The sequence below is a fragment of the Pseudophryne corroboree genome, chromosome 6 (assembly GCF_028390025.1).
Source record: "Pseudophryne corroboree isolate aPseCor3 chromosome 6, aPseCor3.hap2, whole genome shotgun sequence".
In the NCBI taxonomy this organism is placed as follows: Eukaryota; Metazoa; Chordata; class Amphibia; order Anura; family Myobatrachidae; genus Pseudophryne; species Pseudophryne corroboree.
Window position 1 is genome coordinate 124,463,200 of NC_086449.1, and position 14,726 is coordinate 124,477,925.

Below are 14,726 nucleotides of genomic sequence, written 5' to 3' on the forward strand. Positions count from 1 at the left end.
CAAGCATTGCAGACAATCCGCACTTGGGATGGGCGCCCAGCATCCACTACGGACTATGAGAAATAGAATTATCGGTAAGTAAATTCTTATTTTCTCTAACGTCCTAGTGGATGCTGGGACTCCGTCAGGACCATGGGGATTATACCAAAGCTCCCAAACGGGCGGGAGAGTGCGGATGACTCTGCAGCACCGAATGAGAGAACTCCAGGTCCTCTTTAGCCAGAGTATCAAATTTGTAAAATTTTACAAACGTGTTCTCCCCTGACCACGTAGCTGCTCGGCAAAGTTGTAATGCCGAGACTCCTCGGGCAGCCGCCCAGGATGAGCCCACTTTCCTTGTGGAATGGGCCTTTACAGATTTAGGCTGTGGCAGGCCTGCCACAGAATGTGCAAGTTGGATTGTACTACATATCCAACGTGCAATCGTCTGTTTAGACGCAGGAGCACCCAACTTGTTGGGTGCATACAATGTAAACAACGAGTCAGATTTTCTGACTCCAGCTGTCCTTGAAATATATATTTTTAATGCTCTGACAACATCCAGTAACTTGGAGTCCTCCAAGTCGCTAGTAGCCGCAGGCACCACAATAGGCTGGTTCAAGTGAAATGCCGAAACCACCTTAGGGAGAAATTGAGGACGTGTCCTCAATTCTGCCCTGTCCGAATGGAATATCAGATATGGGCTTTTGTATGACAAAGCTGCCAACTCCGAAACTCTCCTGGCTGAAGCCAGGGCCAACAGCATGGTTACCTTCCATGTAAGGTATTTTAAATCTACCGATTTTAAAGGCTCAAACCAATGAGATTTGAGAAAATTTAGAACCACGTTCAAATCCCACGGTGCCACTGGAGGCACTATTGGGGGTTGTATATGTAGTACACCTTTGACAAAAGTTTGTACTTCAGGCACTGACGCCAATTCCTTCTGGAAGAAAATTGATAAGGCCGAAATTTGAACTTTAATGGACCCCAATTTGAGGCCCATAGACAATCCTGCTTGCAGGAAATGTAAGAATCGACCCAATTGAAATTCTTCCGTTGGAGCCTTCTTGGCCTCACACCACGCAACATATTTTCTCCAAATGCGGTGATAATGTTGTGCGGTCACTTCTTTCCTGGCTTTAATTAAAGTAGGAATAACTTCCTCAGGAATGCCCTTCTCTTTTAGAATCCGGCGTTCAACCGCCATGCCGTCAAACGCAGCCGCGGTAAGTCTTGGAACATAAAAGGTCCCTGCTGAAGCAGATCCCTTCTTAGAGGTAGAGGCCACGGATCCTCCGTGAGCATCTCTTGAAGTTTCGGATACCAAGTTCTTCTTGGCCAGTCCGGAGCTACCAGTATTGTTCTTACTCCTCTTTTCCGTATAATTCTCAGTACCTTTGGTATGAGAGGCAGAGGAGGGAACACATACACTGACTGGTACACCCACGGTGTTACCAGAGCGTCCACAGCTATTGCCTGAGGGTCTCTTGACCTGGCGCAATACCTGTCCAATTTTTTGTTGAGGCGAGACGCCATCATGTCCACCTTTGGTTTTTCCCAACGGTTCACAATCATGTGGAAAACTTCTGGATGAAGTCCCCACTCTCCCGTGTGAAGGTCGTGTCTGCTGAGGAAATCTGCTTCCCAGTTGTCCACTCCCGGGATGAACACTGCTGACAGTGCTACGACATGATTCTCCGCCCAGCGCAGAATCCTTGCAGCTTCTGCCATTGCACTCCTGCTTCTCGTGCCGCCTTGTCGGTTTACGTGGGCGACTGCCGTGATGTTGTCGGACTGGATCAACACCGGCTGACCCTGAAGCAGCGATTTTGCCAGGCTTAGAGCATTGTAGATCGCTCTTAGCTCCAGTATATTTATGTGAAGAGACGTCTCCAGGTTTGACCACACGCCCTGGAAGTTTCTTCCCTTTGTGACTGCTCCCCAACCTCGTAGGCTGGCATCCGTAGTCACCAGGACCCAGTCCTGTATGCCGAATCTGCGGCCCACTAACAGATGGGCAGTCTGCAACCACCACAGGAGAGACAACCTTGTTCTCGGTGACAGTGTTATCCGCTGATGCATGTGCAGATGCGATCCGGACCATTTGTCCAGCAGATCCCACTGAAATGTTCGTGCATGGAATCTGCCGAATGGAATCGCTTCGTACGAAGCCACCATCTTTCCCAGGACTCTTGTGCATTGATGTACTGACACAGTTCCTGGTTTTAGGAGGTTCTTGACAAGTTCGGATAACTCCCTTGCTTTCTCTTCCGGGAGAAATACCTTTTTCTGAACCGTGTCCAGAATCATGCCCAGGAACAGCAGATGTGTTGTCGGGGTCAATTGAGATTTTGGAAGATTTAGAATCCACCCGTGTTGCTGAAGCACTACTTGTGTTAGCGCTACACCGACTTCCAGCTGTTCTCTGGACTTTGCCCTTATCAGGAGATCGTCCAAGTAAGGGATAATTAATACGCCTTTTCTTCGTAGAAGAACCCTCATTTCGGTCATTACCTTGGTAAAGACCCGAGGGGCCGTGGACAACCCAAACGGCAGCGTTTGAAACTGATAATGACAGTCTTGTATCACGAACCTGAGATACCCTTGGTGTGAGGGGTAAATCGGGACATGTAGATAAGCATCTTTTATGTCCAAGGACACCATGAAGTCTCCTTCTTCCAGATTCGCTATCACTGCTCTGAGTGACTCCATCTTGAACTTGAATTTCTTTATGTACAGGTTCAAGGATTTCAGATTTAGAATAGGCCTTACCGAACCGTCCGGTTTCGGTACCACAAATAGTGTGGAATAATACCCCTTTCCCTGTTGTAGGAGGGGTACCTTGACTATCACCTGCTGAGAATACAGCTTGTGAATGGCTTCCAAAACCGACGTCCTTTCTGAGGGAGACGTTGGTAAAGCAGACTTTAGGAACCGGCGAGGGGGAGACCTTTCGAACTCCAGCATGTAACCCTGAGATACTATCTGCAGGACCCACGGGTCCACTTGTGAGTGAACCCATTGATTGCTGAAAATCTTGAGTCGACCCCCCACCGTTCCTGAGTCCGCTTGTAAAGCCCCAGCGTCATGCTGATGGCTTTGTAGAAGCCGGGGCGGGCTTCTGTTCCTGGGCAGGGGCTGCTTGCTGCCCTTTCTTACCCTTTCCTCTGCCTCGCGGCAGATAAGACTGTCCTTTTGGTCGCTTTTTATAGGAGCGAAAGGACTGCGGCTGAAAAGACGGTGTCTTTTTCTGTTGGGAGGGGGTCTGAGGTAAAAAAGTGGATTTGCCGGCAGTTGCCGTGGCCACCAGGTCCGAAAGACCGACCCCAAACAATTCCTCTCCTTTATATGGCAATACTTCCATATGCCTCTTGGAATCCGCATCACCTGACCACTGTCGCGTCCATAAACTTCTTCTGGCAGATATGGACATCGCGCTTACTCTTGATGCTAGAGTACAAACATCCCTCTGAGCATCTCGCATATAAAGGAAAGCATCCTTTAATTGCTCTAGAGTCAATAAAATACTGTTCCTATCCAGGGTATCAATATTTTCAGTCAGAGAATCCAACCACACTACCCCAGCACTGCACATCCAGGCTGAGGCTATTGCCGGTCGCAGTATAACACCAGTATGTGTGTATATACTCTTCAGTGTAGTTTCCAGCCTCCTATCTGCTGGATCCTTGAGGGCGGCCGTATCAGGAGACGGCAACGCCACTTGCTTTGATAAACGTGTGAGCGCCTTATCCACCCTAGGGGGTGTTTCCCAGCGCGCCCTAACCTCTGGTGGGAAAGGGTATAATGCCAATAACTTCTTGGAAATTAGCAGTTTTCTATCGGGGTTAACCCACGCTTCATCACACACGTCATTCAATTCCTCTGATTCTGGAAAAAATACAGGTAGTTTTTTCACCCCCCACATAATACCCCTTTTTGAGGTACCAGCAGTATCAGAGATCTGCAAAGCCTCCTTCATTGCCGTGATCATATAACGTGTGGCCCTATTGGAAAATACGTTTGTTTCTTCACCGTCGACACTAGATTCATCTGTGTCGGTACCCGTGTCGACTGACTGAGGTAAAGGACGTTTTACAGCCCCTGACGGTGTCTGAGACGCCTGAACCGGTACTAACTGGTTTGCCGGGCGTCTTATTTCGTCAACTGACTTTTGTAATGTGCTGACATTATCACGTAATTCCATAACTAAAGCCATCCATTCCGGTGTCGACTCCCTAGGGGGTGACATTACCATCATCGGCAATTGCTCTGCCTCCACACCAACATCGTCCTCATACATGTCGACACACACGTACCGACACACAGCAGCCACACAGGGAATGCTCTAATCGAAGACAGGACCCCCTAGCCCTTTGGGGAGACAGAGGGAGAGTTTGCCAGCACACACCAAAAGCGCTATAAATGTATATAAACAACCCTAGAAGGTGTTGTTTACTATATATGCGCTCTTAATATATAAATATCGCCAATTTATGCCCCCCTTCTCTTTGTTACCCTGTTTCTGTAGTGCAGTGCAGGGGAGAGACCTGGGAGCCTTCCTCACCAGCGGAGCTGAGCAGGAAAATGGCGCTGAGTGCTGAGGAGAATAAGCTCCGCCCCTTTTTCGGCGGGCTTTTCCCCGGTTTTTAAGAAACTGGCCTGGGTTAAAATACATACATATAGCCTTAATGGCTATATGTGATGTATTTATTTTGCCACTAAAGGTAATTATATTGCTGCCCAGGGCGCCCCCAGCAGCGCCCTGCACCCTCCGTGACTGAGTCAGTGAGCCGTGTGACAACAATGGCGCACAGCTGCCGTGCTGTGCGCTACCTTCAAGAAGACTGAGGAGTCTTCTGCCGCCTGCTTTCCGGACCTCCGTTCTGCCGTCTCTTCAGCGTCTGTAAGGGGGATCGGCGGCGCGGCTCCGGGACGAACCCCAGGCTGACCTGTGTTCCGACTCCCTCTGGAGCTAAGTGTCCAGTAGCCTAAGACTCCAATCCATCCTGCACGCAGGTGAGTTGGAAATCTCTCCCCTAAGTCCCTCGATGCAGTGATCCTGTTGCCAGCAGGAATCACTGAGATTGAAACCTAAAAAAAAACTTTTCTAAACAGCTCTTTAGGAGAGCCACCTAGATAGCACCCTCTCGGACGGGCACAAAAACCTAACTGAGGCTTGGAGGAGGGTCATAGGGGGAGGAGCCAGTACGCACCATGTGACCTAAAAGCTTTTTTAGATGTGCCCTGTCTCCTGCGGAGCCCGCTATTCCCCATGGTCCTGACGGAGTCCCAGCATCCACTAGGACGTTAGAGAAAACACAAAAAATTACCTTGGGCAAAATGTAATAGAGCGAGAGTTTCAAAAAGTGAGAGATTTGGTAAGGTTTTGCAGTTTTTTTTAAAGTGGCAATCATTCACACAGCAAGATCAACCTGGTTTTGCAGTGTAAATGATTGCCACTTTAAAAAACCCCTGAAAAACCTTACCAAATCTCTCACTTTCTGAATCTCTCACTCTATTACATTTAGCCCCTTGTGTTGACCATCGTTATGTCAAACATTTGAACCATGTCGACCATATGGGATTGACCTATTGACTGTCGACCTACGAATTGACCTATTGACTGTCGACCTACCATCCGGAGCCCCTTGAAAATAAGTAGGCATTGGTTTTAATGAAGTGCCTATAATGTGTAGGAACAATATGGTGGCCGCTAGGTCTACCAATTTGTATTTTTTTAAAGGATTATGAACTGTAGTATCCAGTACTTCTTTGAATGGGAGGATAGCAGATTTTACTACTCAGAAATTAATTCACAAAATCCCTCCCTTGTCACGCACTTGGATTAATGCCAGCACTACCCACTTATCAGCAACAACAGACACTTCAGTAATCTTTTCCTATCTTTCAAATACTAACAAAAAAGGCAGATCAAAGAAATACTGTGCTGAAATGACTGACTTTTTAAGTCCGTATTCACGGGCAGATGTGGGGAGAGATGTGTGCTGAGCGTACCGCTCAGCACACATCTCTCCCCCCGCTCAGCACAGCGCGATGTGTGCGGGGGGGGAGGGCCGCTTATTTCACCCAGCAGGCCAATCTAGCACCAGCGATAGCTATCGCTGTGTGGTGTACACCCGGAACAGATCATGCTTAAAATCTATGCAATCTAGTCAGATTGCTCAGATTATCGCTCCGTGAGTGGCCTCCTGTAGCTCTCGCTATATGCATTAAGGGATCAATCCAGTCAACTCGTCCATGCATGTGAGGAATGCAAACCGGCGTTGTGACTGCATGTAAACGCCGACAATGGCATGAGAACTCGCCGCCCCCCCCCCCCCGGTGGCCCTATCTCTTCCTAGATTCACAGCATTTTGTACAGAGTCCTATGAGGTTGCAAACAAAGGGCCTAATTCAGACCTGATCGCTCCTCTGCAAATTTGCAGAGGTCTGCGATCAGATAGCGCTGTCCACAGATAGTGAAATCCCGCCCCATGGAAGTGTGCAAATGCATGCGTACACCTTGCAAAAATTTCGCCAGACAGCGGACAGCTACATGATAATAGTGCATTATGGTAAAGGACGAGCTGGGCAGAGCTCTGTCTTCCCACAATCTGGACATCAGACCAGACAAGAGACAGATTCCTGCCCATCCTAGTTTACTATGCCAATGAGTGGAGTCTGCTGGTCTCTTCTGTTTGCCCAGTGACCACTAACCTGCAGGAAGCGCGTGACATCCACAATGGCACTACGGAACACATAGTCCTCCTTCTGACAGTCAAACCAGCCCAGCTTGGTGATTCGGGCATACAGCTGTATCAGGGCCTGGGTCACGAATGAAGCGAGCTTGGGGCGGGTGGCCAGGTAAGTCAGCACATAGTTCCCTGCAATGGAAGTGAGCATATTAGAATTCCGTGGCCCTGTGGGTAAAACACCTATCACACAGCTGAGCAATGGGAAACGGTTACCTTGTAAGTACAGTGCCTTGTAAAAGTATGCAGCCCACAACACATTTGTCACATTTTGTTGTTGCAGAGTCTGAATTTGAAATAGACTGAAGTGGGAGTTTTTTGGTACTGATCCATAAAGTACTGAGTACCATGTCAAATCAAAACACATATTCCAAAACCATTCCACAAATTACTAAAAATGGAAACAGAAATGATTAAATGTAAAAAAGTAACCGTCTCCGCTGTAATTGCAGGCTCACATTCGCACAGCTGCTATACATTACCTCAAAGGACACTGGGCCTGATTTAGAAGTAAAGCAAACAAAATAAAGCAAGTTACACTGCACCTGTGCAAAATCATGCTGCACTGCAGGTGGGGCAGATGTAACATGTGCAGAGAGATTTACATTTGGGTGGGGTATGTCCAAACTGAAATCTAAACTACAGTGTAAAAATGAAGCTAACACTTGTGGGTTACATGCAAAAGCAGCCAGTATTTACCCTGCACAGAAAAAAATTAAATGTATTTGCTCCCCTTGCATGGCAACGTGGTTTGTACCAGACAAAAAGTTACTAGCTTTTCTTGCTTTACTTCCAAAGTGTTAATTGTCTCAAATTAAATAGTAAAAAGAAAAAAGAAAAAGAAAAGAAAGAAAGAAAAGAGCATTCAGAGCAAGCTCAAGACAGGATCATGGAGAGGAAGAGATCTGGGGCTATGAAGGTACTGAACATCTCTCAGAAAAAGTGGAAAAAATATGAAGCTGCAGCCACGTTGCCTAGATCTGGATCATGGCCGGACAAGTCCGGAACTTCAGAGAAACTACTGCGAGGGAGACAGAACAAGCTATAGGAACCAGGGGCTGTGTAGGAAGAGAATGTATATGGGGTCACCTCTACAGGTTTTCACAAAAAGGGCCTTACGAAAGAGTCCCAATAAAGGAGCCCTTGCTGAGAACAAAAGTGTCTGAAAGCCCTGTGGTCTGGTGAGTCTATGGTGGAATTTTATGGTCTGAACGTTAAGTGATAAGTAAGGTGCAAACCAAATACTGCCAGCCAGATAAGACATCTCTGCCATGATGTATGCTGTGATGCCATCATGTCATGGTAAGGGCTGGTAATATTGGTAAGGTCATGGGACAATGAAAAGTGCAGATCGCACCCATATCCAGAACAAATCCGATACCCCCAGCTTGGGACATTTGTCTTTGACCAGAGCAGAGATTCAGAGCACACTGCAAGGTCTACACTGGAGGGGCCTGTACAGAACAAAACAGATGTCCTTCAGTGACCCAGTCAGAGTCCTAACCTTGCTCCCATCGCACATCTGGGAAAGGCTCCGACTCCCCGGCCAGCCTGACCAATGGAACACTTTTACATAGTGGAAGTTTATGAAGATGAATGTGCGACTCCCAAAAACAAATTCCCGTTCTAGCAAATAAACATTGCAGACTGTGAGACTTGCATGTAAATAAGGGGTGGGGGCCGAATAGTATTTCCAGGCACTGTACATGCCCAGCAGTAAGGTTTATATTATATATACTGTAGAATATGGGCTGTAACCCATAACAAACAATCAGCGTAGCGTCAGTTATACAAATTAAAGAAAACTTCTGATTGGTTGCATATACTGCTCATTACGCCATAAACCTGTGATTAAGGTGTTACATTACTTACACATCCATCTGGCCATCTACCAAGTGCCCTCATTCACCTGTAAGCTTTACCAAGTACCCCTTGCGTCTGTATGTAAGCATCCTGTATCTTACAATTGTGGGTGTCACACAGGCAAACAGAATGCAATTACCAGGTATAGAAGTGCTAGTATTCATAAAGGGAAGGGGTAGTGGCTCCTTCTGCCATCACATGGGAGGGAATACACTGGGATGATACTGTGGACATGGTGCCCTTGTGTGACTGGGGTGACACGTTCTCCTCTCACTACACACAGTCATGCAGCCAGAAACTTACAAGGGCTCAACACGTCCATCACACACTGCACACTCAGGATGGACATGTATCACGTCACACACTGCAAACTCAGGACGGGCATGTGTCACGTCACACACTGCACGCTCAGGACGGGCATGTGTCACGTCACACACTGCACTCTCAGGACGGGGATGCATCACGTCACACACTGCACACTCAGGACGGGCATGCGTCACGTCACACACTGCACACTCAGGACGGGCATGTGTCACATCACACACTGCACATTCAGGATGGACATGTGTCACGTCACACACTGCACACTCAGGACGGACATGTATCACGTCACACACTGCACACTCAGGACGGACATGTATCACGTCACACACTGCACACTCAGGATGGACATGTATCACGTCACACACTGCACACTCAGGATGGACATGTATCACGTCACACACTGCACACTCAGGATGGACATGTATCACGTCACACACTGCACACTCAGGATGGACATGTATCACGTCACACACTGCACACTCAGGACGGACATGTATCACATCACACACTGCACACTCAGGACGGACATGTATCACATCACACACTGCACACTCAGGACGGACATGTATCACATCACACACTGCACACTCAGGACGGGCATGTGTCACGTCACACACTGCACACTCAGGAAGGACATGTATCACATCACACACTGCACACTCAGGACGGATATAGTAACATAGTAATTGAGGTTGAATAGAGGCAAATTGCCCATCGTATTCAACCTGTATTAAGTTGTGATGATTCAACACACCCGCTGATTAATGTTTTATGACTAGTTAACTACTATAATAAGATTTTACTTACCGATAAATCTATTTCTCGGAGTCCGTAGTGGATGCTGGGGTTCCTGAAAGGACCATGGGGAATAGCGGCTCCGCAGGAGACAGGGCACAAAAAGTAAAGCTTTTCCAGATCAGGTGGTGTGCACTGGCTCCTCCCCCTATGACCCTCCTCCAGACTCCAGTTAGGTACTGTGCCCGGACGAGCGTACACAATAAGGGAGGATTTTGAATCCCGGGTAAGACTCATACCAGCCACACCAATCACACCGTACAACTTGTGATCTAAACCCAGTTAACAGTATGATAACAGCGGAGCCTCTGAAAGATGGCTTCCTTCAACAATAACCCGAATTAGTTAACAATAACCATGTACAATTATTGCAGATAATCCGCACTTGGGATGGGCGCCCAGCATCCACTACGGACTCCGAGAAATAGATTTATCGGTAAGTAAAATCTTATTTTCTCTATCGTCCTAGTGGATGCTGGGGTTCCTGAAAGGACCATGGGGATTATACCAAAGCTCCCAAACGGGCGGGAGAGTGCGGATGACTCTGCAGCACCGAATGAGAGAACTCCAGGTCCTCCTTAGCCAGAGTATCAAATTTGTAAAATTTTACAAACGTGTTCTCCCCTGACCACGTAGCTGCTCGGCAAAGTTGTAATGCCGAGACCCCTCGGGCAGCCGCCCAAGATGAACCCACCTTCCTTGTGGAGTGGGCCTTTACAGATTTAGGCTGTGGCAGGCCTGCCACAGAATGTGCAAGTTGGATTGTGCTACAGATCCAACGAGCAATCGTCTGCTTAGACGCAGGAGCACCCATCTTGTTGGGTGCATACAATATAAACAACGAGTCAGATTTTCTGACTCCAGCTGTCCTTGCAATATATATTTTTAATGCTCTGACAACGTCCAGTAACTTGGAGTCCTCCAAGTCACTTGTAGCCGCAGGCACTACAATAGGCTGGTTCAGATGAAATGCTGACACCACCTTAGGGAGAAAATGCGGACGAGTCCGCAGTTCTGCCCTGTCCGAATGGAAAATCAGATATGGGCTTTTGTAAGATAAAGCTGCCAGTTCTGACACTCTCCTGGCCGAAGCCAGGGCTAGAAGCATGGTCACTTTCCATGTGAGATATTTCTTTTAGTGGTTCAAACCAATGAGATTTTAGAAAGTCCAAAACCACATTGAGATCCCACGGTGCCACTGGAGGCACCACAGGAGGCTGTATATGTAGCACTCCCTTAACAAAGGTCTGGACTTCAGGGACTGAAGCCAATTCTTTCTGGAAGAAAATCGACAGGGCCGAAATTTGAACCTTAATAGATCCCAATTTGAGACCCATAGACAATCCTGATTGCAGGAAATGTAGGAATCGACCCAGTTGAAATTCCTCCGTCGGAGCACTCCGATCTTCGCACCACGCAACATATTTTCGCCAAATTCGGTGATAATGTTGCACGGTTACTTCCTTCCTTGCTTTAATCAAAGTAGGAATGACTTCTTCCGGCATGCCTTTTTCCTTTAGGATCCGGCGTTCAACCGCCATGCCGTCAAACGCAGCCGCGGTAAGTCTTGAAACAGACAGGGACCCTGCTGAAGCAAGTCCCTCCTTAGAGGTAGAGGCCACGGATCTTCCGTGACCATCTCTTGAAGTTCCGGGTACCAAGTCCTTCTTGGCCAATCCGGAACCACTAGTATCGTCCTTACGCCTCTTTGCCGTATAATTCTCAATACCTTTGGTATGAGAGGCAGAGGAGGAAACACATACACTGACTGGTACACCCAAGGCGTTACCAGCGCGTCCACAGCTATTGCCTGCGGATCTCTTGACCTGGCGCAATACCTGTCCAGTTTTTTGTTGAGGCGAGACGCCATCATGTCCACCATTGGTCTTTCCCAACGGGTTACCAGCAAGTGGAAGACTTCTGGATGAAGTCCCCACTCTCCCGGGTGAAGATCGTGTCTGCTGAGGAAGTCTGCTTCCCAGTTGTCCACTCCCGGGATGAACACTGCTGACAGTGCTATCACATGATTCTCTGCCCAGCGAAGAATCCTTGCAGCTTCTGCCATTGCACTCCTGCTTCTTGTGCCGCCCTGTCTGTTCACATGGGCGACTGCCGTGATGTTGTCCGACTGGATCAACACCGGTTTTCCCTGAAGCAGAGGTTCTGCCTGGCTTAGAGCATTGTATATTGCTCTTAGTTCCAGAATGTTTATGTGAAGAGACGTTTCCAGGCTCGTCCATACTCCCTGGAAGTTTCTTCCTTGTGTGACTGCTCCCCAGCCTCTCAGGCTGGCGTCCGTGGTCACCAGGATCCAATCCTGTATGCCGAATCTGCGGCCCTCCAATAGATGAGCACTCTGCAACCACCACAGAAGAGACACCCTTGTCCTTGGAGACAGGGTTATCCGCAGGTGCATCTGAAGATGCGACCCTGACCATTTGTCCAACAGATCCCTTTGGAAAATTCTTGCGTGGAATCTGCCGAATGGAATTGCTTCGTAAGAAGCCACCATTTTTCCCAGGACTCTTGTGCATTGATGTACAGACACCTTTCCTGGTTTTAGGAGGTTCCTGACAAGCTCGGATAACTCCTTGGCTTTTTCCTCCGGGAGAAAAATCTTTTTCTGAACCGTGTCCAGAATCATCCCTAGGAACAGCAGACGAGTTGTCGGCATTAACTGGGATTTTGGAATATTCAGAATCCACCCGTGCTGTTTTAGCACTTCTTGCGACAGTGCTAATCCCATCTCTAGTTGTTCTCTGGACCTTGCCCTTATTAGGAGATCGTCCAAGTATGGGATAATTAATATCCTTTTCTTCGAAGAAGAATCATCATCTCGGCCATTACCTTTGTAAAGACCCGAGGTGCCGTGGACAATCCGAACGGCAGCGTCTGAAACTGATAGTGACAGTTTTGTACAACGAACCTGAGGTACCCCTGGTGTGAGGGGTAAATTGGAACGTGGAGATACGCATCCTTGATGTCCAAGGATACCATAAAGTCCCCCTCTTCCAGGTTCGCTATCACTGCTCTGAGTGACTCCATCTTGAACTTGAACTTCTTTATGTACAGGTTCAAGGACTTCAGATTTAGAATAGGCCTTACCGAGCCATCCGGCTTCGGTACCACAAAAAGAGTGGAATAATACCCCTTCCCTTGTTGTAGAAGAGGTACCTTGACTATCACCTGCTGAGAGTACAGCTTGTGAATGGCTTCCAAAACCGTCTCCCTTTCGGAGGGGGACGTTGGTAAAGCAGACTTCAGGAAACGGCGAGGTGGATCTGTCTCTAATTCCAACCTGTACCCCTGAGATATTATCTGCAGGATCCAGGGATCTACCTGCGAGTGAGCCCACTGCGCGCTGTAATTTTTGAGACGACCACCCACCGTCCCCGAGTCCGCTTGAGAAGCCCCAGCGTCATGCTGAGGCTTTTGTAGAAGCCGGGGAAGGCTTCTGTTCCTGGGAAGGAGCTGCCTGTTGCTGTCTCTTCCCTCGACCTCTGCCTCGTGGCAGATATGAATAGCCCTTTGCTCTCTTATTTTTAAAGGAACGAAAGGGCTGCGGTTGAAAAGTCGGTGCCTTTTTCTGTTGGGGAGTGACTTGAGGTAGAAAGGTGGATTTCCCGGCTGTAGCCGTGGCCACCAAATCTGATAGACCGACTCCAAATAACTCCTCCCCTTTATACGGCAAAACTTCCATATGTCGTTTTGAATCCGCATCGCCTGTCCACTGTCGCGTCCATAAAGCTCTTCTGGCCGAAATGGACATAGCACTTACCCGTGATGCCAGTGTGCAGATATCCCTCTGTGCATCACGTATATAAAGAAATGCATCCTTTATTTGTTCTAACGACAGTAAAATATTGTCCCTGTCCAGGGTATCAATATTTTCAATCAGGGACTCTGACCAAACTACCCCAGCACTGCACATCCAGGCAGTCGCTATAGCTGGTCGTAGTATAACACCTGCATGTGTGTATATACTTTTTTGGATATTTTCCATCCTCCTATCTGATGGATCTTTAAGTGCGGCCGTCTCAGGAGAGGGTAACGCCACTTGTTTAGATAAGCGTGTTAGCGCCTTGTCCACCCTAGGAGGTGTTTCCCAGCGCTCCCTAACCTCTGGCGGGAAAGGGTATAATGCCAATAATTTCTTTGAAATTATCAGCTTTTTATCAGGGGCAACCCACGCTTCATCACACACGTCATTTAATTCTTCTGATTCAGGAAAAACTATAGGTAGTTTTTTCACACCCCACATAATACCCTGTTTAGTGGTACCTGTAGTATCAGCTAAATGTAACGCCTCCTTCATTGCCAAAATCATATAACGTGTGGCCCTACTGGAAAATACGGTTGATTCGTCACCGTCACCACTGGAGTCAGTGCCTGCGTCTGGGTCTGTGTCGACCGACTGAGGCAAAGGGCGTTTCACAGCCCCTGACGGTGTTTGAGTCGCCTGGACAGGCACTAATTGATTGTCCGGCCGTCTCATGTCGTCAAACGACTGCTTTAGCGTGTTGACACTATCCCGTAGTTCCATAAATAAAGGCATCCATTCTGGTGTCGACTCCCTAGGGGGTGACATCCTCATATTTGGCAATTGCTCCGCCTCCACACCAATATCGTCCTCATACATGTCGACACACACGTACCGACACACAGCAGACACACAGGGAATGCTCCTAACGAAGACAGGACCCACTAGCCCTTTGGGGAGACAGAGGGAGAGTTTGCCAGCACACACCAAAAGCGCTATATATATAACAGGGATAGCCTTATAATAAGTGCTCCCTTATAGCTGCTTTATATATATCAAAATATCGCCATAAATTTGCCCCCCCTCTCTGTTTTACCCTGTTTCTGTAGTGCAGTGCAGGGGAGAGACCTGGGAGCCGTCCTGACCAGCGGAGCTGTGAGAGGAAATGGCGCCGTGTGCTGAGGAGATAGGCCCCGCCCCTTTTCCGGCGGGCTCGTCTCCCGCTATTTAGTGAATCCAGGCAGGGGTTA

The 14,726-nt window shown here is 48.1% G+C and overlaps 1 protein-coding gene across 3 annotated transcripts in view; it reads right to left on the reverse strand.

Annotated features, from left to right (window-relative positions):
• XPO7 (exportin 7) overlaps nt 1–14,726 on the reverse strand; it is a 144,210-nt gene that overhangs the window by 84,528 nt on the left and 44,956 nt on the right. For 2 of the 3 annotated variants that reach the window (XM_063931824.1, XM_063931822.1), the window contains exon 4: nt 6,700–6,866. In XM_063931824.1, coding sequence (XP_063787894.1) covers nt 6,700–6,866 — 167 coding nt within the window. Of the gene's footprint in view, nt 1–6,699; nt 6,867–6,950; nt 7,126–14,726 lie in introns of all 3 variants that reach the window. The other variant, XM_063931823.1, reaches the window with a different exon arrangement.